Source organism: Phoxinus phoxinus (assembly GCF_949152265.1).
Source record: "Phoxinus phoxinus genome assembly, chromosome: 22".
Classification (NCBI taxonomy): Eukaryota; Metazoa; Chordata; class Actinopteri; order Cypriniformes; family Leuciscidae; genus Phoxinus; species Phoxinus phoxinus.
Window position 1 is genome coordinate 11,317,804 of NC_136897.1, and position 25,279 is coordinate 11,343,082.

The 25,279-nt window shown below is 36.9% G+C and overlaps 2 protein-coding genes across 6 annotated transcripts in view; both read right to left on the reverse strand.

Moving 5' to 3' along the window:
- Positions 1-128: 128 nt before the first annotated feature.
- misp (mitotic spindle positioning) lies at positions 129-12,227 on the reverse strand. Of its 3 annotated transcripts, XM_079597378.1 has the most exons (6): positions 12,076-12,227; positions 11,709-11,879; positions 4,231-6,619; positions 3,318-3,559; positions 2,098-2,136; positions 129-2,016 (listed from the first exon to the last, which is right to left on the reverse strand). In XM_079597378.1, the coding sequence occupies exons 2-6, from the start codon at positions 11,766-11,768 to the stop codon at positions 1,930-1,932; spliced, it is 2,817 nt and encodes a 938-aa protein (XP_079453504.1). In that variant the 5' UTR covers positions 11,769-11,879; positions 12,076-12,227; the 3' UTR covers positions 129-1,929. The 3 variants fall into 3 exon arrangements, with proteins under 3 accessions (XP_079453504.1, XP_079453506.1, XP_079453505.1); XM_079597380.1 differs by lacking the exons at positions 11,709-11,879; positions 12,076-12,227 and adding an exon at positions 8,454-8,587; XM_079597379.1 differs by lacking the exons at positions 11,709-11,879; positions 12,076-12,227 and adding an exon at positions 7,582-7,820.
- A 1,212-nt stretch (positions 12,228-13,439) lies between these two features.
- Positions 13,440-25,279, reverse strand: part of palm1a (paralemmin 1a) — a 63,571-nt gene continuing 51,731 nt past the window's right edge. For 2 of the 3 annotated variants that reach the window (XM_079598473.1, XM_079598474.1), the window contains 2 exons: positions 22,406-22,537; positions 13,440-18,341 (listed from right to left, as the gene is read on the reverse strand). In XM_079598473.1, the coding sequence (XP_079454599.1) occupies positions 17,770-18,341; positions 22,406-22,537 (704 nt within the window). In that variant the 3' untranslated portion in view covers positions 13,440-17,769. The remainder of the gene's footprint in view (positions 18,342-22,405; positions 22,538-25,279) is intronic. The other variant, XM_079598475.1, reaches the window with a different exon arrangement.

Genomic DNA, 25,279 nt, shown 5'->3' on the forward strand with positions numbered 1-25,279 from the left:
TTGAAGTGAAAGTGATTTTAAAAGGAAACTTGTTGCTGCTTGTAAATGCATCTACTGTACCATGAGATTCCCTCAATTTCACCTCGGAGAGCATAAAAAAAGTGTGATATCAATACACAGGGGTTCGTTCAGAGGTGGTTTTGAGTCTTGTCTAGCATCTGTGGCTTTATTTAATCTGTTCTGCTGTTGTGCAGACATATTTATGACACTGACACTGAATTACCAAACAATTAAGGAAATTACTTTGCAAGCATTTAGAAAAATCATGTTAATAGAGTTTATTCACTAGGGGGCGCTGTAGTGCCATAGTCATACATGTGCTCGCATTTAAAGAAACAACAACAACAACAACAGAACACCACATTTAACTTGAATGAATTTAACAGAAATATTGCACAGAGGTATTCAGGTGGACTGGAGCCTGAGACCATGTGAAGAAAAGATTATTCTGCAGGTGTATCAGATTTTGACAGTGCTTAATTGATGAAAATATTGGTGGAACTTGTTAACATAGTAGTCAACAAACTAGTCGAGACACTCAGTTGTTTTGCACTTACTCTTTGCTGATTATAAATGTATCATTTTGATTTTTTTTTATCTAACTTTTTTTTTTTTTCACAATTTGTGTTTTCCAACCTTCCTGTCTTATGTGTCCCAACAAATTAAGGCTCAAGTACACCTTCATAAACACCAAACATTCAGCTTAGCTCATATAAAGTCAGTCATTATTTATGTTGAAAAAAAGAAATAATAAAAAAATAATACTGTGATTGTAAAACCGACTCAGCAAATGTTAAAGCCCGGTTTTCTTTCCTTTTCCATTATGTTTGATTTCCAATTAGTTTAATTTTTGTTCTCTCTTTTGCTTAAAATCTTTTGCAGTACCACTGGTTGGGAATCACTCTCCAGGCCCTTGAATCTTGTAGCAAATCTTATATTCTACAAAAATGTAATAAATATTTTTTGACTAAATGAAACATCTCTACTAAAATCAAGCATTTTATTATATATTTGTAATATTAGTGTATTATCATTATTGTTATTATTAGGGTAACAACACAGAATACATCGATTAAGTTAATTTTCATATACAAGACTATTATTGAAACAAAACTCTTCTGAGTGATGATGACATAACTTACAATTACAATGTATAATCTTTAAGTAGATTGTAATTTTTTTTCTTTAAAAAAAAGACAATTCTCATATCACATTTACAATACTGCAAAAATCTCCAGAGCAACATTTTGAATCTTCAAAATTCAATACAAAAGGAATATTCTATTCATATTTTACATTTTTCAATAAAAAGCAATATTCAACATTATTTCAAAACGGAAACCACTTTGTTAGATCAACAGGCTTGTGTGAGTTCATATCCAGGTCCAGATTTCTTAGGCCCTCCTCTTTACGTAGGAACCTGGCTCTACTTTTCTTAATTTGTTTTATTCCTCATATAAAAATCAAGCTGACCTGTCAATTTAAGCACTGATGAAGGTCATTGAATAATCTGCACTACAGTTTGATGTTTTATTTACATTTTTTATATATTTTTTTATTTTTATATAAGAATAAAGGATGAGAGTTAAATGTTACTGTTAATGTACTGGGCGGAGAAAGAGATAAAGAAAGTTTTCATTATTGAATTTGCTAGAGCTTCTCTGCAGAAGCGAATGCATGCAATTCACCGCAAGCAGGCAACATGCTCTTCACACCTACACTATTTACACCATGCCAGTTGATTCTAAACAGCCAGCAAAGCTGTGAATGAGATTCCCATCCTTGTTTCACATCCATTGACTTTATATGGTGAGGTGGCGCAAGTATAGTGTGTCTGTAAGAGCAATATGGTATAAAAACTAGTCCATTAAGTCATCCTTGTCTGAAGATGATTCCAGGTGTGCATCCTGTTATGTCGATGATGATTCATTAGCTCTCCTGGTTGGCGTACATGCCCGCCTCCCACTGCAGGGCCCGTTGGTTTTTATGCCTTGTTACACGGGTGGCCTCTACGACCTGCGGAGAAACCACTGTTACATAACATCATCAAACTGAATCTTTATCAGAAGGCACTTGACATAGAAAACGTCCTCTCACCTCATTGTTCACGGCATCAACAGGTTGGATCCCAGCGTACTGAGAGAAAGAAAAAATTATAAAGAGAAACATTTTAAACATCTCTAAATACATTGTTAAAACTGTATCTATTGTATATATGTATTTTACAAAAAATATTATATTATTCATTATTCAAAGATATATACTTTTTTTCTTCCTTGAATTTGGGATTTGGAATGACATAGGGATAGTTCACCCAAAAATGAAAATTGGCCCATGATTTACTCACCCTCAAGCCATCCTAGGTGTATATGACATTCTTTTTTCAGACGAATACAATCGGAGTTATATAAAAAAAATGGCATTTTAAATGGCAGTGAATGGCCATTTAAGTTTTGAAGTCCATCAAAGTGCATCCATCCATGATAAAAGTGCTCCACGCAGCTCTGGGGGGTTAATAAAGGCCTTCTGAAGTGAAGCAATACGTTTGTGTAAGGAAAATATCCATATTTAAAATGTTATAGACTTAAATAACTAGCTTCCGGCAGATGGCCGTACGCATCGATTTACGGCGAAAGAGTGACCATTGGCCTTGATGCACAGCGTAATGACGAATGCGGAAGCGCAGAGGATAGAGCAAACCAAAACACCAGTCAAAAATTAGAAGTCTGAAACAACAATTTTTAAAGAGAAATGGAGGAGCCTGAGTTTGTTGCCCTGCCCTGTTTGTTTGAACAGCAAGAGGCGTCAAAGCTACTTCGACATCCTACGTCATACATCGTCAAGTGTTACTCTTTTGGTGTAAGTCGACTTGCGTTGGCCGTCTACCGGAAGCTAGTTATTTTAGTTGATGAAGGTTTAAATATGGGTATTTTTCTTACACGAACACATCGCTTCAGTTCAGAGGGCCTTTATTAACCCCCCAGAGCCATGTGGAGCACTTTTATCATGGATGGATGCACATTGATGGACTTTATAAAGCTTGGAAGAGCCAGGACATTTTTTAATATAACTCCGATTGTATTCGTCTGAAAGAAGAATGTCATATACATCTAGGTTGACTTGAGGGTGAGTAAATCATGGGCTAATTTTCATTTTTGGGTGAACTATCCCTTTAAGGTGATTAAATGATGACACAATTACATTTTTTGGGGTGAACTATCCCTTTAAGGGCTATTTACTTGGTAGCTTTGTGATATCAAACTGTTTCCTGAAAGAAACATGGTAAATGTGAAATTCAGCAGACTGAGTTGACTCACTGCACTTTCTTCCAGCTTCAGTTTGACACGTCTGTCCTCAAAGTCCTTTAGCAGTGTCTCAGTCAGACCTTTCTGGGAGACAGGTGATGACACATCAGCAAGTGTGCTCAAGGGCTTGATGGGGGTTACTCGGGAAACAGTTGGGGACATAGGTTTTGGACTTCCCCATGGCTGGGGTGTCATAACTGACATAGAGGGCAGTCTGGAATTGAGTCGTTGTGATGACAACTGTAGACTTTTATCTGGAGAGATAAAGAAAAACAAGAGATTATGATTATGATTCATTCACCTACCTACATAAACAAGTAATTAGTTTCCCCATTCCTTTTCTCTGGATTACAGTTAAAAATGTTTGAATACTGTTTCATGTTTTCCACTGAGCATTTTTGAAACAAATACATCTGAACATACTATATATCTGTTGAAATGTAGTCTTAATTTCATTGTGGATACAGATTCTGTACTGATAAGTGTACTGTAACCTCGCCCTGACATGAATCCATGGTTCATATGTCGAGGGCCAAGCACCAGCACAAATTATATCAGAAACCAAGACATAGCAGGTATGCATTGGATTGTCTGAAAAACTGTAACTTTAACTTGAAATGTGCATTTACATCCATAAAGTAAATGATTAATCATTCTTCAGTGAAGCAGAATGCTATGTCATGTCCAAAGTTCAGAAACTAAGTTGGCAATTCTTTTTAATTCCTTGGTACTGCTGACATCCATAAACATTTAACACTTAAGTTAATCAGTTAGCTATAAACAAGAAAGTTATGAAATGCATTTGCCCCAAACATTGTACAGAATAATAAGACAACAGACAAGTGCCTATATGCACTCCCCGTTTGCCCATTTGCTATGTTTATATTTGCCATTTATTGAGTGCAGATAGACTGAACAGTTTTACCTGCCATGGATAAACGAGAGACAGAGGAAGTGTCCAGACTCCAGGAATAAGGGAAACTATAATCAGTCTTCTTTTCTGGAAGTACAGAATCCACTTCTGCTATGTCCCCATGTGGAGTTTGTGGTGAGAATACAGTTTCCTCACTACTATATAATGGAGACCTGGGTTCAGAGGAAGTAGGCACTGAAGTCATGGCTGCTGAGGGGAGTACTGAGAAAGACTCTCTCAGATATTGGAGCTCTTGTTCACGCCTGAGGTCCTCTTCAATTTCCTGGCGGATACTGTTTGGGGCATTCTGCATTTTGGGGCTCCAGTTAGTGTGCTCAATGTGAGATCTCCTTGTAGGAGTGTACCAACTATTTTTTGTGGGATCTAGTTGGGACGGAATATTTGGAGAGTATAATCTGTTCTTTCCTAACATGCTGTTGTCCTTTTCTGTAGTCCAGGGTGGCTCTTTTTTTGTTCCGAGGTCATTGGTTTGGCTGTCAACACCATTTTCTTTATATACCCTTACTTTAGAATGGGTGTCTTCCTCAGAATATGCACTCATTTGGGCTTGGTTTCCAAAATTGCTACTGTCAGTGTTTCTTTGAACCATAGATTCATTAGGATGTCGATGAGGACAGCAAGGCGAAAGAACCTCCTTTGAATCCGAGATGTCACCTTCATCTACTAGTACAGGTTGCTCTGTAATCCACATGTCATTTTCAGAGACTGCTATTTGCTCTACATCATTTGGGGGACTTTCTCTTAAACTTGTCCTCATAGATGTGATTACAATTTTATCGGGTTGAGAATCAAATGACTTCTTGTCCTGCACTCGGTTCTCTCGAATATGGTGACTTGAAACACTTTTTGGGTTATGTCGCTGTTTCTCAAGATCAAGCTCTCTCTGAATGAGGAAACTCACTCTGTTTGTTTCTTTGACTTTTGTAGCTTTCACCTGTGAAGATGACAGGGTCAGAATTGGCTTTGTCCTAATCTCCACCATCTCCGAATTGTCTGAGTGCAAGATACCCCTTGATCGCCTTAGACTCTCTTCACGTTGTTGTGAAATTCTGATTTCCCTTTGAATGGGAGTCTCGTCTGCACTAAGTATTGTCAAGCTACTTCCCATCTCTGAAATGGAAGGTTCGTTTGAAATGCTCCCATTACTGGTGTAGCCTACACTTCGGTCACCAAGACCAAAGTCAACATCATCTATGACACCACTCGGAACACCATCTTCTGGATCCTCAGTCACAGTTACAGTCTTTACTTCTGGCTCTTGTTGTGTTGCTATTGGGACCTGCTTCTCATCTAGGCTGTACTCTTTGCTTACTTGTTTTGTAGTGAAGATGTTGGCTGTTGAGGATAGAAATTGTCCTCGCAATTTGGGGGAGTAAGGGAGCTGCTGAGGACTCTGTAGGAAGGGGTTCTGTTTTGATCTTTCCATCATTAAAAACTGCGTTCGTGCTGCATTGAAATCAATTTGCTCATTGTCTATGGTGCCAGGCTCAACCCTGGCCTGTTCAGTCTTTATACTCACTGGTTTATAGCGTACACTAAACCCATCCAGGAGCCTTTGTGGCATGTTACTGAGGTCCAGATTTTCCAAGGCACTCCACTGTTCTTTAAGGGCAGGGCTATTCTTGGGTGCCTGATTCCGGATTATGTCAATTCGGTCTTGATTTTCCTCCTCTTCATTCACTGTGGAGGCATCCTTAACTCTGTAAAGGTCATCTCCGTTACTTTCTTCGAATAGCCTTCCAGGTCTCTTTTCCTCTGTGTACGTCTGCAGCTTAAAAGTGCTCTTCTCCTTCAAGGTATTCAGATTGGCCTGTCTTTTTGGAGAAATCATGTAGACTTCATTCATCTCTGCTTCTGGGCTTGCTGGGTCATCTACGAAGGAATAGAACCCAACATGTGAGCCTGTACTGCTGGCAGTTCCAGGGCTGCTGGGGTTGCTTGGAGTACTGGCCATCAAGTCCTCACTGTCACTTCCATCCTCAGACACAGACACTTGTCGAGCCTGGACCATGATGTCTGGGGTGCTTTTACCACTGCCAGATGACCCCTTCACAGTGGGCTGCATGCCTGTTTCTGTTATGCTTTCCAAACTGAACCTGAAAGAGTCACCGTCCTGACTGCTACTCCATGTGTTCTCTAGCGACTGTGGTTGACCAGTAGGGCTCAATATGGAGCGCAAATCCGACTGCTCTAGCTTAGGGTAGAAGGGCTTTATTACCCAACGCTTTGGGTTGCTGGTCATGGGGACTGGTGGATGGTTTGGGGCAGGCCTGGGAAGTAGAGGTCTCAGAGAAGGACGGGAATGGATCACAGCCTGCTCCTCTACTGAGGGCTGTGTGCATGAATCATATGGGTTAACTGTCACAGTTGATGCCTGTCTCTGGGTAACAACAAAAAAACGAAAGAAAACATCAGATGTTTGGCACATATTGTGTGTAGTGTGTAAGTAAAAGTGACAAAGTATCTCCAGATATGTAACATACAAGGTTTAAGATGTCTGAGATTAAAGGGTTTAGCCAATTGTGTATAATGAGTGAAAAACATTTACAATGTACATTTAGAACTTTTATGACACATTTTACACTCATAACATATTACACAAAATGTCATTATAATTTAAAACGGTTAGAAATGTAATACATAGAGGGAGATAATACACTTTCAATTTCAATACTCTTGCCCCTTGTGAAAATACACCATAGTTCTTGCAGAGTAACCATGCTTTAACTGTGGTATTTTGTTACATTTTGTTTAATTTCTTTATGTTGATGGTTAACTCCAAGCTTGCACAGTTTTTTTATTTTTATTTTTTTTATTTTAGTGGAAACTATGGTCAACTTTGATAGTTTTAAAAACTAGAACTACAACTGACATCATTGTTATACAATACATTTCCATGATTGTTTTGAACGAAGATTTCCTCAATTTACAAAAAAATATTTCCTTATAGTAAAATCATGGTAAATTGATAGTTTCATCAACTCTGAAAAACAATCAAAAAGCTGAAAAACAATGTTTCTGTTTGACTTTTTTTACAGTATTCATAACCCATCTCCTACTTTGTATTAAGACATCTGTCTGCATCTCTGTAGTAAAAATGTACATATTAAATTATAAAAATGCAGTCAATAGGTTATTTAAAAGCTGACTTTTAATAATTAAACTAAATTTGTACATTTTTAATAAACCTCTAAAGAAGAGATAGAGAAAAAAACTAAATGTTTCTAATAATTTCTGATGATTTAATCTAATTTAGGTCTAATAACTTGACAATGACAAAAGTATTTGAAAATGTAAATACATCTTCAGATGGTGATATAGGTTTAAAAAGCTGTCACTCACCTCAAGTTATTGAAGAGATTTGTAATATTCTATTTTATATAAAATAATTTATTATTGTAGGAAAAACATTTTCAGTTACTGCATCAAAACAATAGATAAGACTGTCTACTCTGAACAAGCTTACGTAGTTGTAAGGGAGTTTTGCTTACTGCCAGTGCCCATGTGTGACATTGTGAACTGTGAACCGCTGATAAACTGATTTCCTGGAAACCGCCGCTCTGCCTATGCTGATTGGCCCAGACTGTTTGAGGGGTGTCCCAAAATGTGTAGAAAATGTACTGTAGCTTTACAGTGTGTTGACCAAAGCATATAATTGTGTAAGTCATGTTACAGGGAGTCTTTACCTATTATTATTATTGTATGTACCCACTAGATTACAGCTTCATTTCCAGATCCAAATACAATTTCATGACGGTGACCCATATTTTAACAACCACTGATAACAGAACAGCCATGTTTCGATAGATGCTCAGTGGAATGTGGAATGGACTCAACATAAAAAGCACAAGGTGCACAAGCTGCTCTTTTATATTCTTTCAGACAGATGCAGTCGAAGTACTCTATAAAAAAATAATTGTAAGATACATAACCATATTCAACCTGATCAACCTTTAGAGTACAGTGACAATAAAATGGCTGAAAGTGAAAAGATTCCCGCCATAAAAAAGATGATAATACTGAGATAAGTGCTTTTGTCTTTCAGAAAATGGAATGGTCAAAGTTCTACTCTTTTAAGTTCTATACTTGTATATCCTGTCTCTCTTACAAATGATCTCACACCTTTCAAATGTATAAATAAGATTAGCTATTTATTATAACTTAACATGACTTTCTCAAAACGTTTTAGCCGAAGAAAAATGACCAACACTCACCCTCTGACATCAGAAGTGGAATCAGAGCCTGTAGTGTCACATGAAGAAGGCACTTCTGTGTTTACTGCACTGACTTGACAAAGTTCAGCTAATATATCATACATACAAGCATAGACACACCCCACACCCAGACTGAAGGAGTGCAACAGACTGATAGATTGTGGAATGGGTTTTGAGGAAGAATAGGCACCTGGCAGATTAATATAAAAGCTTATTACTGATCCATCTGTACACAACCATCTGATGGAGATGTTTAACAGGCCTGAATAAATTCATAAACATTCTTGTTAACTACGATGTATCCGTATGGGCTGTAGTGAGGATAACAACAACAGTGCAATTCAAATTAAAGCTGAAGCAGAGCAGATCGGGTGAGTGAAAAATAAAGAGCATGACACTCATATACATTCCAGACTTTATGGCCAAGTAAAAGTCATTCACAGTAACTATTTAACTTATCATGTAAAAAAAAAGTGTCTATTACAGAGTCCTTTCACCTTTGTGCACAAAAGTTTCTGGGAATTGAAAAATACAAATCCTGACATCTAGTGGATAAGAACCATAAACTAGGGAATGTTAATGACACCATTTTAAACTAAAAACTCGGGCTTAGCCATCATTTCAGTGAGGGGGACTTGTCAGAATGGTCAGGTGTGATCTGGATCCAGGGGGTGGGTGGGTTATACCTGGGGTTTTATTCATTTATTCTTATCTTCATTTTTATTTATTTTAATTGTTTATGTTAATCATACGCATCGCTATATATGCTTGCTTATGTATGTGAATATATATATATATATTTATACTCTATTTTTGTGGCGTGTATATACCTGTATGCATTGTCTCTTTAAAATAAAATAAATTGATCACAAAAAAAAAAAGAAAGAATTGTCAGGTGTGATACCAGTTTTTAATCTGACCTTTGTCTAATTGACAGATTTTATTTTTCAAAAAACAACAACAAAAGAACTCATCGCTTGCTTTTAATTAGGTAAGAAATAAAATACACAGCTGAGCAATAACCACTTATATCTATAATACATTTTTTCTTATATTTTATGACAATTTTATGATTGGTTTATGTACTGTGCATTTGTGCAAATCCTCATGGATTTTATACAATGTAAAAATGTAAATGATTACAGAATAAGGCAGAAAATATACAATACCTATCAAAAGTTTGGAAACATAACAATTGTTTAATGTTTCTGAAAGTCTCTTCTGCTCACCAAGGCTGCATTTATATAATAAAAAATGCAGTAAAACAGTAATATTGTGAAATATTATTACAATTTAAAATATATGTTTTCTATGTGAATATATAGTAAACTGTAATTTATTCCTGTGATCAAAGCTGCATTTTCAGCATCATTATACTCATATACATCATATACTTTATTGGCAATAAATACCTTGAGATGGCCTGAAAAACACGCAACCATATATTGTCGCATTCGTGTGTTTGGAACTTTGGAACAGTCTTCCTAACATTGTCCAGGAAGCAGACACACTCTGTCAGTTCAAATCTAGACTAAAAACACATTTCTTTGACCTAGCATTCACATAATACATTATAGACTTCTATAATTCAACGTTAGGCTGCATAGATTAGATCAGCCGGAACCGCGAACACTTCCCATAAATCCTGATGTACTTGTTACATCATAAGAAGGATGGCGTCTACGCTAATATTAGTCTCTCTGTTTATCCCGAGGTTTACCGCAGTCCGCCGGATCCAGGCAGTATCCGGATCTGATGAAGGACCAGCGCCTGGCCACGACGACAACGCAGTCCTGAAGTGTCAACTAGTCTCTCCCCTGTGAAGGCCTTCCCTTCTCTTTACCTCTGTACAGATAAAACGTTGTCTGGATAATTCCGGTTCACGTGGCTACACTGAAGCGATAATTTTTCAAGGCTTGAACCTATAGGAACCTATTTCATGGTTTGCGTTCTCGAGCCACCAGGCACTGTTTTGTGCAAATCGCATTAGGGGTTTTCTGTTAGAACGGTGTCGTGTTAGCGGCCCCTAAGTTAATACCTAATGATCGTTGCGATGAAGTGAATCAATCAAAACTAACTTTAGCTGGACAATAACTTTATTCTAGAGCTGCTGTAAAGTCAAATCAATCTCTGTTACTTTAATTTCCTATTATCACTGTAAAGCTGCTTTGAAACAATATTGTTAAAAGCGCTATATAAATGAAGGTGACTTGACTTGTTAATGGTCTTCACGTTTCATCAGTCAAAACGTTTCTGTTTTTTATTCAGCTGCTGCTACAGCTGGATGCCTTTGTCCATATAAGGGATTTCCTGGAACGAATCCGTTTGGGCTTTCTGTGAGAGGGCGTCCTCCGGCTTTGTGTATGAATCATAGATTGCATTAGAATGTTAGCGCTCCATAATGTTTAGATTGCCTCATTTTAGAAAAGAATAAAACGATAGGTCATGGATAGACTATATTGACTTCTCTTTGAATTTAAATCTAGATTTATTCACATTGGCCTCTACGTGAACACACTTGACCCGCAAAAAATCCAGGGGACGCATTTATGTTTGGGGGGCTGAAAATGCCATGTACACAAAAAAAATGTGGATTTGTGAAAACGGTTATGCCATGCTCATGCGTTTTACATCACCAGTCTATAGATAGGCATGTAGTGATAAATTGGCACAAAGTGACCACCAACTGGCCTTGCTTTCATAAAACAGCGTTTTTAATAGTTTTTGTGGATACGTTTGAAAGGGATCGCTTCGACAACGTTGTAGTCTGGACGCAAAAAACGCAATGGAAAGTTTTTTTAAAGTTTTAGTTTTTCTGTTTTTAGTACATCGTTGTCTTGTAAACATACCCTTAAGTTAATTAAAAAATGATAGTGTTTATTTATATGCATTAAAAATTACAATATTTAGCCTACTTTGTTTTTTTTAGGTAAATAAACCACATTAAAATGTATTAGATAAAAAAATAAAGTACAATGCACAAGTATTTGACTTGACTTGTACATCAACAATGAACTTTTTTTTTTTTAGCTATTTAATAAAAGCATACACTAAAATACTAAAAACACTAAAATGCACCATACAGTATTGTACCATACACATTATGACTGAAATTCCATACATGTAAAAAACTTTAAATATTTTGTAAAGCTGGTCAAGTGAGACTAGTTTGTCAATTTATTGTTGTAGAATAGAATAATTTTTAAAGTCCTAACATACAAGCACCTCTTGAAACATGTATTTGTACAACCTTACCTTAAAATCACGATCCATGCTGTTACACAGCACCTGCCAGGGAGGCGTGTACCTGAACATGCTGCTCGGTGTGCGTCTGAGCTGATGTTTGCTGCAGTACTACTTGCGTATTAGAGTTCCACAGGAAAACCCAGCGTGCAGTTATCTCAACTCAGTCCTAATGAGTCCAGTCTGTGGAGGAAGTTAGGTTAATGAGAGAGGGGAAAGTGAAAGGAAGAGGAAAATCATTTTCATATACCATAAAATACCATCACCATATCAAATGTACAAATACTCTAGTATGTGTCAGATATGACAAAATATTGTATGATACAATATATTTGCTAAATGTTTTTACTCTCAAAATAATATTCTTCCTCTGACTCACCTCATCTTTTGCAGGCCCATGGATACAGCAAGACCATCGTGTTTAATACCGCTGAAAGATTCAGTCAAAGCAGGGCCCGGCCTACCCATCTGTAATTCTGCAGGGTTCAGTCTGGTTCAGACCGCATCAGCCACACTTTCCCACCCACTACCCATCAAACTTGTGTTTTGGCTCAATTTCTCTGGTAAAGCCCCTCCTCCAATATGGCTGAATGTGTTGTTTACCGTTCTCAGCCAAACTGAGAGATATCATCTTTAGCGAAAATGCCAAAAATGTATGTGGGGTGACCTGGCCCATGGTCAAAGATTCAGTGCATGCATGCGTGTCTGTGAGTGTGCTGAGGGCAGGGATACCAGTCTGGAATACTGCTATAATCAGCAACCTTAGAACAAAAGCTGAGAATACCTCTCTACTATCCAATAATGCACTTCATAGTTGCTCTCTAGCCTGGCCATTTAGTCATTGACAAAGGAAGTGACAATGCCGCAGTGGCTCTCAGATTAGTTCTGAATGGCAGCAGAGTGGCGTTCCTCAGGTCTCGCTACTAGGCCCGCAACGAGTTTGTATTTTATAAATCAAGAAAAATGATTTCCTTGCTTAATTCCCTTACTCCTTGACTTTGAAAATCTATTAGTTTGTGTCAGATGTTGATTCAGTAACCACTGATCATTCATTAGACTGATTCAAACTGGCAACTGATAAGAGGCATTCGTTCAGGAGTCATACTACACTTGTCATACTGTGTGTTTTCAATTCACTAAAAACAACTGGCTCATGAGATTCATGTGTTCTTGAATCAGACTATATTGAGCGTGCTGTATGTTTTCGATTCAATAAGAAGAATCAGCTTTATACGAATCATGAGTTGTGAATCAGACTCCACAGGCCATGCTGTATGTTTATGATTCAGTAAGAAGAATCAGCTCATATGAATCAAGAGTTTGTGAATCAGACTCCACAGGCCATTCTGTATGTTTATGATTCAATAAGAAGAATCAGCTCATATGAATCATGAGTTTGTGAATCAGACTACACTGGTCATGCTGCATGTTTTTGAATCACTAAAAATAACGACTCATAAGAGTAATTTGTTCCTTAATCAGACTGGTCGTACTGTATGTTGATTTTACATTTAACAACGCCTTTCTCCAACATGACATTTCTTTGCCATTATTTAGCTGTGAACAATATTTGTATTGCATTGCATCCAATACAGACTTGCAAACTCCTAAAATTAATATTTTGCTTTACTTTGAAAAAATGCGGAGAAGGGATTGCTGGTACATAAAAATCTGCACATGGACCCCAAGAAGCACATGGTACATTTGTTGTTACAAAGAAAACAAGACAGACGCAGTGATTTCCGTAAAGCACATCACATTTTAATGTCTCGTTCCAACTCTTTCTACATCTCTGTCAGGTTGATTAGAAAGCAGACCTTCACAACACACAGACAACAGTGGCAGTAATAGCACACACACTCATTATCAGGAGAACCAATAAGAGAGGGCTGTTCAGACAGGCAGAGAAGTACCCCGTCTGGGCCGCCCATTATCAGTACTCATTAGAACCAGGTTATATGTTCCTACATTGTCCTCTGTTCTATCATGCCTTTGAACTCAGCTTGACATCAAGGGTTAGGGGGTTCAAGCACAGGGACATTATCTAACATGGAAATGGATATGTATATGTAGATATGTGTGATTTATGTACCTATAAAAGCATGCAACTATACAAAAGAGATACGCCAGGCCCGTGGCCAGACAACAAGGCATTCAGGGGTGAGGAACACGTCGGAACTGGAATGTTAGTACTGACGGACAGTAAGGTGAGCGGCAAAAGTGTGAGGCAACCGTGAAACTCACAGTGAAGCAAAGACTTGAAAGGAGGAGTCCCAGATGAGGATTGGGGAAAAAGCAGACTGGTTCTTGATCAGCTGAACCATGAATTATAAACTCATAGATGCTGCTTTACATCCCAAAACTGTGTACATGGAGAAGTGAAAATGTGTAAGTGTGTAAACATGAGGGAACAAGATAAACAGTAAGGGTTTTTTTTGCATTCATGCTGACCTCATTTGGCTCCTGGGCCTCTGAACACACACGCATATTGATTTCCACAGAGCTCATCCCAGTGATTCGGGCAGTTAAACAGATATTACAACTATGTCATTAAAATGGGAGATACATGACACATATTAACTGACATAAATCAAAACACACACTTCATCTAGCACATCTCTACCAGGGCCATATAATCAATTCCTCTAAAATGAGTTCATAATTTGTCATCAAATTAAATCGACGAAGCAAATAATTTACAAAGTAAGGTACACAACAGATTTAACATTCATGAAGAAACCCTCCTGTGTAACGTAATGTACAATTAAAGGTGCATTTAGTAGTTTAGCGCCAATTTTTAAACATGAAAAAATAAATTGTTTTCGTAAAGTGTCATCTGAATGCACACTCACATGAGATGAAGACTGTACTCATAAAAGATGTTTATAAAAAGCGTTTTAAGTATGTATATGCTGTACGCTATGTTGTTTGGCGAGTCCGAGAGCGAAAATTAGATAATAGACACTCGAATTATAATACTTTAGTGTTGAGAGAAACAACATATTTTAGACTCTGGTTCATGAGTTCTCAATGCACTCCAGTGACACTCCATCGGAATTTAAAAAAAAAAATTGTTACCTAGGTTCGACTTGTTTGCTGAAATCACATCATGTTGGCCAGTTTCACACATGCTCGGAAAACACCGATTCAAAACAAATGATTTGCAAAGGTTTTGAGGCTTCAAAGCGGCCATCATCTGCATGGCCGAAGAAGCAGAAAAAGTCTGAAGCCAGAAGACAAGACAAACCAACGTGGCATATTACACAAGGTGGAAAGATTTGATGATGCAGAAAATCCTGAGTAGTTATTTAGAAGTTGGTTCTTTTTTTGTTGGACAGCTAAGGGAGTTTGTAGAAGACCGCTTGCTAAAACTCACTAGATTGATAAAACTCGAGATGATTGTGCTAGACCACATCAATAGATAACGCCATCGTGATATCAGACTACTGGATGCACCTTTAATGTTAGCTATTTTCTGTTATGGAAACCATGGAAATAAAAAGCAAAATAAATGTAAAATAGCACCGCATTAAACCATAATGCAGTCGATCACCCATCTCTTCAACAAAAACGATGCTTTTTGTTTTTACTGAACCATTTGGCATCATAGCTACTTTAAGGGCAATTCCAAAAAAAAATTTAAAGAAATGTTAACACTTTTTCCCCCTAAAAGTATCTAAAAAAATCTTCAATACTTGGCATGGTAACCTATTAAACTTTTCCTGTCGCTTGCCACACTTCCCGTCATTTCATCGGAATAGCTAAGGAAGGGCGGACACTGTCCTTCCTGTCTTTCCATTCTTGAACTGTTATGATTGTTGTTTAACTGAGAGAGCTTTGCTTATTCTGACACTAGTTTACACGCATGAGGGCTCTTGCATAGGATTGGCTGCAGCAGTTTTCTAATGTCACATGTTGGAAATGAGCTGTCAATGACCCTTCCTGAATGCTAATGGCAGTGCAGACTGGAATACAATCAAAATACCATCCTGGTCACAGCCAGCTTGATACTTCAACAGCTCTTAATGTCAGAACAAGGGCAGGGCTTTTTCAATGATCAAAATGCATATGAGAGATGCGGGCGAAATGATGAGAAGGCAACAAATGATCCAATGCAGGTTTATATCACGCAGTTTGAAAGTAACCAAGAGAACAACTTACTTCTTACTCTTTATCTCCATTTCCAACAAATAGAGCACTTCAAGTTGGGATAATATATGACAACAAGTGTTTTAGTTAGAACAAAGGAACAGTTAAACATGCGTAAGCTCTTTGCTGGACAAGTCTAACTGAGAACGACCACCGAAAAGCCTTACTAAATATCAAAGCTTACTGAGATATCCTCAGCTCACCTGTCCTATATTTCAATATGAAAGAGTGCAATCTACTGGACTCACGGGAGAACAATAAGAAGAAATACAGACTTTCCTTTAAGGAGGGGGAAATGGTGCTGTATCACTCCCTTGTGAGTGTGTGTGAGGGATTGCAAAGAAAAAATAAAGGGATTCTCTGATAAAAGAAAGCGCTTTGAAATATTCTTTCATTTGAAGCAAATAATTTGTGAGAATGTAGTCTCAGCGTAAAATACAGTTAAACATGCATTTACAGGAATGTTGGTTCGATAGAGGTTAAGCTGTGACATGCTTTCATTTAGCACAAAATTGTTATAACTCATCCCTATGTTTGTAAAAAAACTAAACAAATAAAAAGCATGTATATTATGCAAGTGTGATGCAAGTATATGGTGGAAGGCATAGGAATAAATTACACATTTTAATAAAGTCTAGCTACAAGAATACACACTACTGTTTAAAAGTTTGGGGTCAGTAAATACAAAATAAAAATACTTTCTTTTTTTAAGCAAGGATGCATTAAGTTTATCAAAAGTAACAGTAAAGATTTTTATAATAAAAAAATCTATTTCAAATAAATGCTGTTCTTTTGAACTTTCTATTCAATAAAGAATAATGAAAAACAATTATGTCAATTTCCACAAAAATATTAGCACCTTTACTATCACAGGAATAAATTACATTTTAAAATACATGACAGTTATTTAAAATTGTGATATTACTGTTATACAATATCACTATTTTACTGTATTTTTGCTGCCTTGGTGAACATAAGAGAATTCTTTCAAAAACATGAAAAAAACCTTATAGACCCCAAACATTTGAACAGTAGTCCATGTGCTCCTGTCATGACCATGTAAAGCCAGCAAGGATTTACAGAATGAGTTAGACAACAGCTCACGAATAAAAAAAAAAAAAAAAAAAAAAAATACAAACTTCCAATTTTTGTAAAAAAATTAAAAAATCATTATAAACTGAGGAATGAGTCAAAACAATCATCTATATTAATCGAGAGCTTAACGTGTATTTCACCCAGACAATTCCTTTAAAATTCCCGTATAATGGTCAATCTGTTTGTTTACAACAATCCTGTATTTCTAAACAAAGGCGAAGAGCGCTCTGTCAATCCCATGGTTTTATTCCTAGTTTAAGAAAACCAAAATGATAATAATTGAAATACTTATCACAGCTTCATCAGTAATAAATAGAGCGCAATGCAAGATGTTGAAAATGTTCTCTTTTATGCGAAAGTGAAAATACTTTGCAGTGCAATTGCTTTGCAAAAAGGGAACTCAAATAAAATAAATATTTCTTTCAAAAACAAATGATGACGTCATATTATGTCATTTGAATATGAGAGATATTTCATTCCTTTATGGTAGGACTTTAGGATTTAAGAGGCTTGTTGGATACTGATCGGTACATTCAGTTAAAGGGTCTTTAATCTCCAGACTTTTCTCATAGGAGTGCATACGACGCGATTCATTTCAGCCACAATAAAACCAGAAAAAAACTATACGCATAAAATTTAAATGAGGTTAGAGAGTATCGAGGGGAAAGGATCAAGCAATATAGAAAATATAAAACAGGTCAAATCAATTAAAGAAACAACAGCTTCTATCAAAAGATAGAGAATGTTTATTCTTTGCCTTGCTATTGTTCTCTCTGTATGTTGTTGCATTTCATCTGTAAAGTCCATGTTTGGGAGGGTGCGTTTAGGCTCACATGATGGTGCAGCACTTGCAGGGTTGTTTCTCCTTGCTCTTGACCTCAGCAGCGCCCCCTTCTGGCTGTCCCGACTCTCCTGCCGCCCCTTCAGCCTTCGGTGGCTCTGCTGGGCTGCCGTTAGATGGTGCCTGATCCTGCATGGTGTCACTGGTGGTCTTGGCATCTCCATCCTCTATGACGACCACCTCGGCCTTCACAGTCGTGCTTTCCTCCCCCAAAACCTTCTTTGTTTCATCCTCATCCTCCACGCTCTGGTAACCCATGAAAACCATCGTAACTGGGTTCTCCGCACTGGCCCCGCCCACTTCTGTCTGAGGTGTCGCGGGTTTCGGTTCTACACCCGTGATCTCCATCATGGGGGTGGAGCCGGCTGCACCTGGCACTACATCTTTCTCAACCTTCTCCACTTTCTCGGCCTGCTCTCGCTCCAGTCGCGGCGTAGTCTTGCCGCTCTCGCTCATGGTCACCTCATCAGCTTTGTGGAGGAGCTCATCCACCTCTGAAGAGCTGAGCTGGTGAACGCCATTGGTTACTGCGCCGTCCACACTGCGCACTTCATGCACCACTGCATAGAGAAGAATAAGACACATTTCAGTGATACCCTGACTGACTGCCCTATATCTCACATTGACATGACACCCCCTAGAGCAATATCGACCCCGCACATTTGTGGGTCAACGACAAATTTGAGTGTCCAAGATCAATAAAAATATTGTATCTTGTTTGTTTCACATGGTTGCATATAGATTAATTTAATGTAAATGAATAATTAAAATTAGAAATGTTGTGATGTAAACATCAAGTAAAAAGTACTAACATAATTTCCTTCGACCTTGAATATGTGTAATTGTACACATTTCTAATCAATATTTTCCAAAAAGTAATTAAATATACTTTTAAAGATTTGTTTTACAAATATAATAAATTATTTTTTTCGGGGTTAACTAATGGCAAACTAAAGGTCGAAATATCTGATATTTAAAAACTATAATAGGTTTTCTTTTAATGAGGCATTTACATCATTAAATTATCAGGACATTTACATTATTTAAATTAAAAATATATATATATATATATAAATGCATTTGAATTTATAAATTAAAAGTGCCAAAACATTAAATATAAATGTATTTTTTAAATGTATTTTTACATAAATTAATCTTTTCAAACACAAGTGAGTGTCATGTCACTGACCCTTAAATCATTTTTCAGATTATAATAAACAGCACTCATGCCTTCCTTGACAATGCCTATATGAATCCTTTATAAAGTGCTATAGCAAACATTGCAGCACATTTGCCACATATAACTCCAGGTTTGCTGTAGTCAACAATTTATTTATTTATTTATTTTTTACAAAGGAAGGATTTATAATATAAAACCACTATTTCTTCTACCCATTGACAAACACATGGAAAGCATACTGTGCACAGTTAGTGACTACTGTTAGCATGTCTTTAAAGGTTTTGTGTCAAGTGCACTTCAATTGCTAGAAGTGCTCACTTGACTGAGGGGATCAAACACAGGGAAAGAGTGGCAAGCAGTAAACAGCAGGAAGCAAGCAGTGCTACTGGTGTTAGCATTAGCAGCTAGCAGCATACCGTACAAACAGATACAGTAAAGTAAGTATTGTAATCATCCGTAAATCTTGGAGAATATATTTAACATGTGATTCATTTATAGCTTCATTGTATAACAACACATTTTAACTGGGAAGGGTGAAGTCAGGCTGGAGGCTCGTTGGCTATGCTTGGCAGCAACATGTCCAAAACTAGCAGCCAAGTTGCAGGGTGACCAAATTAGAGTTTAAAGAATGATATGGTCTCTTGTTGTCTAGGAAGTAATGGTGTGTCAACCAAAATCAGGAGTTTGTGGTAACCCTGCATCTAAAGCCATGCTCAGATGAACTTATTCCTTTACGAGAAGAGGTCAGCATTTGATGACAAATCCAGTGTGTTGCTTTTACTAAAAAAATGTAAGATTCATATGTGCTAGTTGACACCAACTCATCCTCATGTGGTTCCAGACCCATTTGACTCCCTTTCTTTAGTGGAACCCAAAAGAAATGTCCAAGCTACTCTTCTCCATACAATAAAAACATACAGGGGCCATCACACTCTAAAAAGGACAAAAAAGTACCATAGTTCATATGACTATCATGGCTCACTGGAAAAATAGCCTGCCTACGTTGGTTGTTGTATTGCGGCTGTTTGGAATTGAAATGTGCGGTGGGTGGCTCTGAAAGGTTAATGCTCTGTTGTGTTTGAGAATAAACCCTGAACCTAACCAATAGTTTTAATGAAAGCAAACGTGAGATTAAAACGCATTTGCTGAAGCAACCACACCATTTTAACTTGCTGCTATTAGGCTTTGAGGTCTTTTCTCATGACTCATATTTCACAGGACTCATACCTGAGCGCTTCAGATCGTAAGTGCAGTGCTCTACCAGTCCCGGATGAGCTATTAGCAAATTCACTACATCAGAAAAGCCATACATAAGGAGCTTTATGTGACGCACACATCAAAATGTATGTTTACAGCATGCTCTATGTTTAGTGTTTTGATGTCATAACACAGTATTGTGCAAGGAACTGTCTTTATTAATAGATAATCTGGCCCTGTAATCATAATTTGTTTGAAAAGGAATGAAAGTCTGTGTTTTACTCCCACTAATATTCATTTCGGCTGGAAACCACAGTAAATTGTATAGGTGCGTTTTTGGAGTAGGCCTACCAAAAAATTTAGGTATGGAGGCACTTTTTTTCAATAATACTTGTTGCCATCCCAGCTCTTAAAGGTTGTATCAGCGATTTCAGGCCCAAACATAAATGATCACATTCATCTAATCTTTCCTAAGGATCCGCTAGCTGCCCGCCCCATAAGCAAGCTGTCAAAAAAACGCTTCTGTAGGCAGCCTAGGCTCTGAGATTTGCACACAAAAACAATTGGTTTCTCAAAACCAAAATAAACAGTGTTCCAACCAATCACCGACAGGGGCTGGGTGTTGTGAGGTTTTGCGCTCGTGCACGGTGACGGCTGCACGCGAAGTCGGAGCTGAAGAATAAGAATAAGCCAGCGTCTATCAACAAGATAAATTTAACATGGCTGAGTCAATCCCCAAGAGGAGGAGGAGGAGGATTAGGGCGAGGGAATACCATCGTGTTTATTCTAAGACACGTGTAGTTGTCAAGAAGGCTTTTGAACGGTGGAAAGAAATTGAAGTAAAAAAAAACTAAAAACAAAAAAACATTTTTTTTTTTAAATCGGACGTCGAGGTTGCACTGTTTCTTCTGGAGAGGTGAGTAGCTGCTAGTGCTGACTTGTTTGGATGTGAACTGTGTGAGAAAATATCCTTCTTGAAATAATATGAGCGAAGCTCGACTAAATTTGGGTAGCTCTAGCTAAGAAATGCGCGTGCATGATCGGAAGGGGCGAGCTAACTTGGTTTGTTTGGGATCTCGCTTCAAACACAAACAGAAGTGACGTCACCCACAATCGCTGATACAATCTTTAAATGCCAAACACCTGTAAATAAATGTAACCCCCATCCTTCCCTCGCACTTTGTAACACATCTTTCCCTCGTGGGTCAAAATGACCCGAAGCCCGAAAATTATACTTTTTTTTTTTTTTTTTTTTTGTCCAGAAAGCTTATTTAATTTAATTTTGATAATATTACATTTTTAAATTAAATTTTTTTGGGGATATTTTTTTATTTTATTTACCTTTCAATTACTAGATTTGATCAATCAATAATGAATAAATAGTAATTTAAGCACATTCCTCACATTCTTTCAACTTAAAATAACTCACAATTCCATGCATAACCCTTGCAATTCAGCTCAAAATATCTTACATTGGGTGTCTTTGCCGGCCTCTTGTGGGAAAAAAAATATATAACATGATATTTCAAGACTCTTGCCACTAGATGGCCTTATGGAGCAAATGAGCTTTTCCGCTGGGTCCTAAAGTCAGATACCCTTCAGTATGCATTCAGATACTCATGTAGACATTATTAAATCTAAATTATTAAAGTTTTAGCATTTTTAGTTTGAATTTTGAGCATTTTTAGGTTTTTCTATGTGTTCTGAAGCATTCCTGGCATTCCATTCATTCTTATGAAGGATTTGTTACTTTTTAAAATTTCAACCACAAAACTCCTCGAATCAATTCAATTTTTTTGGTGTATTCGTGGTTCAAGTGTGACAAAAGTCCTAGGGTCTTGGACCCCTCTGATGAACACACAATTAATTTCGGGTCAAAATGACCCGAGGGAAGGATGAGTTAAATATACCACTTGGAAATGCATCATGCCAGGTTTGACGTCAATCGTGCTGAATGGAAATGGTTCTCACGTGTCACATGACCCACAACGGCACAGCAAACTAAAATATGTGAAAGTTAGAATAAATTATGAGAGCTATGGAAGAAAGAAAGTCATACGGGTTTGGAACAACACGAGGGTGAGTAAATGATGACACTTTTTGTAATATTTTTTGTGTAAAACAACATAACCATCAGGTTTGGTCAAATAAGATAAACTACCGCTGATATTTTATGTAAACATGCAGACTTCTCGTAAAGTCGGCATATCTAGCAAAGCCACGCACGCCTGCTCTATCGCCAGCCACCTTTCTGTTCATCCTCATAGACCTTGACCCCCTGCAGCGAGAGGTCTTTGGGGAGCAGTGTGTTAGTGGACAGGACTTTGGTCTTTCCAGTCACCAGGTCCTTCTCAACAGTGATCTCTACGGAGTACATCGCTGCAGTGCCAACGAAAGAACACATTACAATCCTGCAATGATGTGCTGTCACACTCACATCAAGTCATTTAAAGGGCACCTATTATGGAATTTTGAAATGTACCTTTCATGTAGTGTGTAACATAGATCTAAGTGAACAAAAACATCCTGCAAAGTTTGAAATATGAAAGTGCACCGTATATAAAGTTATTGTCTTTCAAAAGTAAGAGTCGACTCTGAGTCATTTTTATGAATCGTTAGAAGACCGAAGCTTTTTCTCTGACTAGATGACGTCAACTTGTCAAGTTATTTCAATACGATACGCCCACTTATTGCGCTCCAAGGCCAGCAGGGAAACACTTGAAAACGTCATGGCGACGAGACGCTGTGTTCTGAAGTGCGACTCAAGTGAAGTCAGCATTTGAAGACTAAGTGGCTACAATTCATATATACAACTATACCACAGAAGTATAGTCCGTGCCTTGTGCTTTGTTCGCGCCATTTTTAAGACGATTGCTTTACCAACTTAAATGCAATCAAGCTTGGATTCGCGAGTCGGCTGATATTGAAGGAAGGTTCAGTTCCAAGTGTATTTGCATCAGCTTCCTCCTCCGTATCACAACCTGTAAGTGTTATTAATAATTGTTGCTTTTATGTTTTATGTAGCATGCTTAATAATTATTTTGTTTGTTGTGTAAGCACCGTTTAGCTTCTAGGTCTTCAATGACAATTGTATTGAAATATGTGAAGTGTTTGTCGTTGTTTTCGGAGTTGTCTTATAGAATAGATTAATACCTCGAGGCTCGTAGTAACGTAACTGCATTTTTTTTTTTTTTTGTAAAAACGTTATGTTTATGCATCGGGCTAACGCAAACAAAGACTGATTGTGCTTTTACAATATGAACTCTGGGCTATACTCGCTAACATAACATTATATTCTTTATCTTATTTTTAGTTTTTTACTACAAACTAAAGCAGTGGACTATAATCATTATTATAACACAATTTAATTGATAAAATCATCATTGTACTCCGTGTTAAACAATAAGTATTATCTCTGTAAACACTGCTGGGTCATCTGACCAATCAACGATTAGCGTCGCGGAAAGGAGGGGTTTGGAAAGATGAGTCGTTGAACGATTCATTTGGGAGTCGGTGAGCAAATCAGGTAAAAATAAATGCATATTATACGACAACTAAAGTGTTTTTTGTCATTGCATGCATGTAAAACTGTTGTTGGGGACTCCCTAAACAACATTAGGAACATTTTAAATGTCATAATAGGTGCCCTTTAACACACACACATACGCACACTTGTTTGGGGCCAGTTGCTTTATTCAAACATGACTTTCAGAGACTGTCTGTTGGGCACTATGACAACAATGACACAGAGTGAGGTGTTGAAAGACAATATGACTGATAGGCGCTACATGGTGCTGTTTGTGTTCTAGTGTAATTTATGATAAATTATCTTAATTGAAAATTAGATTTTTTGTTATAGAATAATCAGAACTTAGAAATTCCTTATAACCAGTTTTATATATTTTTTTATAAACAAAATACATCAATTATATAAGTCATTAAAAGAAGATTTCATAATACTAGACTAGAATGAGGCATTTATATAGCGCTTTCATACTACTGTACACCCAAAGCGCTTTTACAATCATATCAGGGGGTCTCTCCTCAACCACCACCACTACTATTGCTACTAGTATAGGAGAAATCTTTAAAAACATAAAAGAACAAATATATATATTTATATATGTAATCATTGGGTGTGTTTTTATTGTATATTTTTGAGTTGTATTCTAAATATCTCAATGATAATTTAAGATTTTCCTAAAACTTATAACTTAGAAATTTCTTATTACCTGTTGTATATTTTTATACAAAATATATAATATTTTAATTATATAAAAAGTACTTTTAAATATATATTTAAAAACTGTTAATATAAAAAAAAAAATAGCCTTCATATATTTTTTCAATATTTTAAATATAAAAAACAGATACATATAGTTATTTAATAATTTGTTGTATTTTTGTTTGTTTTGTTTATATTTTGTAACTCGCAACTTCCAAAAAAAGCTGTTTCTATTAGATGTTATTCTGCTCACAGACACACACTCACACACATGCAAACAAACACCAACTGAGAGAACAGAGAATCAGAAGACAAGATTAGATGAAATCAGAACAATATTAGTAAGTGTTTCAACACTGACAATAGGACAATATTTGTGAGTGTGAAACCCACAAGAGTTCATCAACTTTCTGTTTTGTGGTCTAGTCATCTATTTCAGGCAAAAAAACTGTAAATAAACTATTTTTTTTTCTGTCAGGTCTTTAGTTTTTATCAAGAGATCTAAAACAGCACCTTTCAGCTTTTGGTCTGTGTCTGGCTTTGAACATATCAAAATTAACCAAGAGGCATTCAAGTGCTTCTAAATAGACATATAAGGTTTTAACAATGAAACTTTTCTACAAATTTCTAAATCTGCTTCTAATTAGATATTAGTGCATTTGAATTGGGTAGAAAAAGAAAATTCTAAATATACAATTGGGGTGTATATGCAATATTTCCCTAGGGATATTTCCCTAGTTCAACAAAGGCAAATTTAAGGGTCTGAAAGGTTTGAGAACCACTGATCTACTGCAATGACATTAATAGGCTAATAGGTCTAAAAGTGTGCTTTTCTGAGCCCAGAGAGAACATTAGCTCTTATTTTGTGCCTCTTTCCATCATTATGTGGTATTTTT

Excerpts from the sequence above, each read along its gene's own strand:
- misp (XM_079597378.1), bottom strand. The coding sequence starts at position 11,768 with ATGTTCAGGTACACGCCTCCCTGGCAGGTGCTGTGTAACAGCATGGAT. Across the intron at positions 6,620-11,708 it reads GCATGGATCGTGATTTTAAG|AGACAGGCATCAACTGTGAC; the intron begins GTAAGGTTGTAC and ends GTTGTTACCCAG. Across the intron at positions 3,560-4,230 it reads CTCTCGTTTATCCATGGCAG|ATAAAAGTCTACAGTTGTCA; the intron begins GTAAAACTGTTC and ends TTATCTCTCCAG.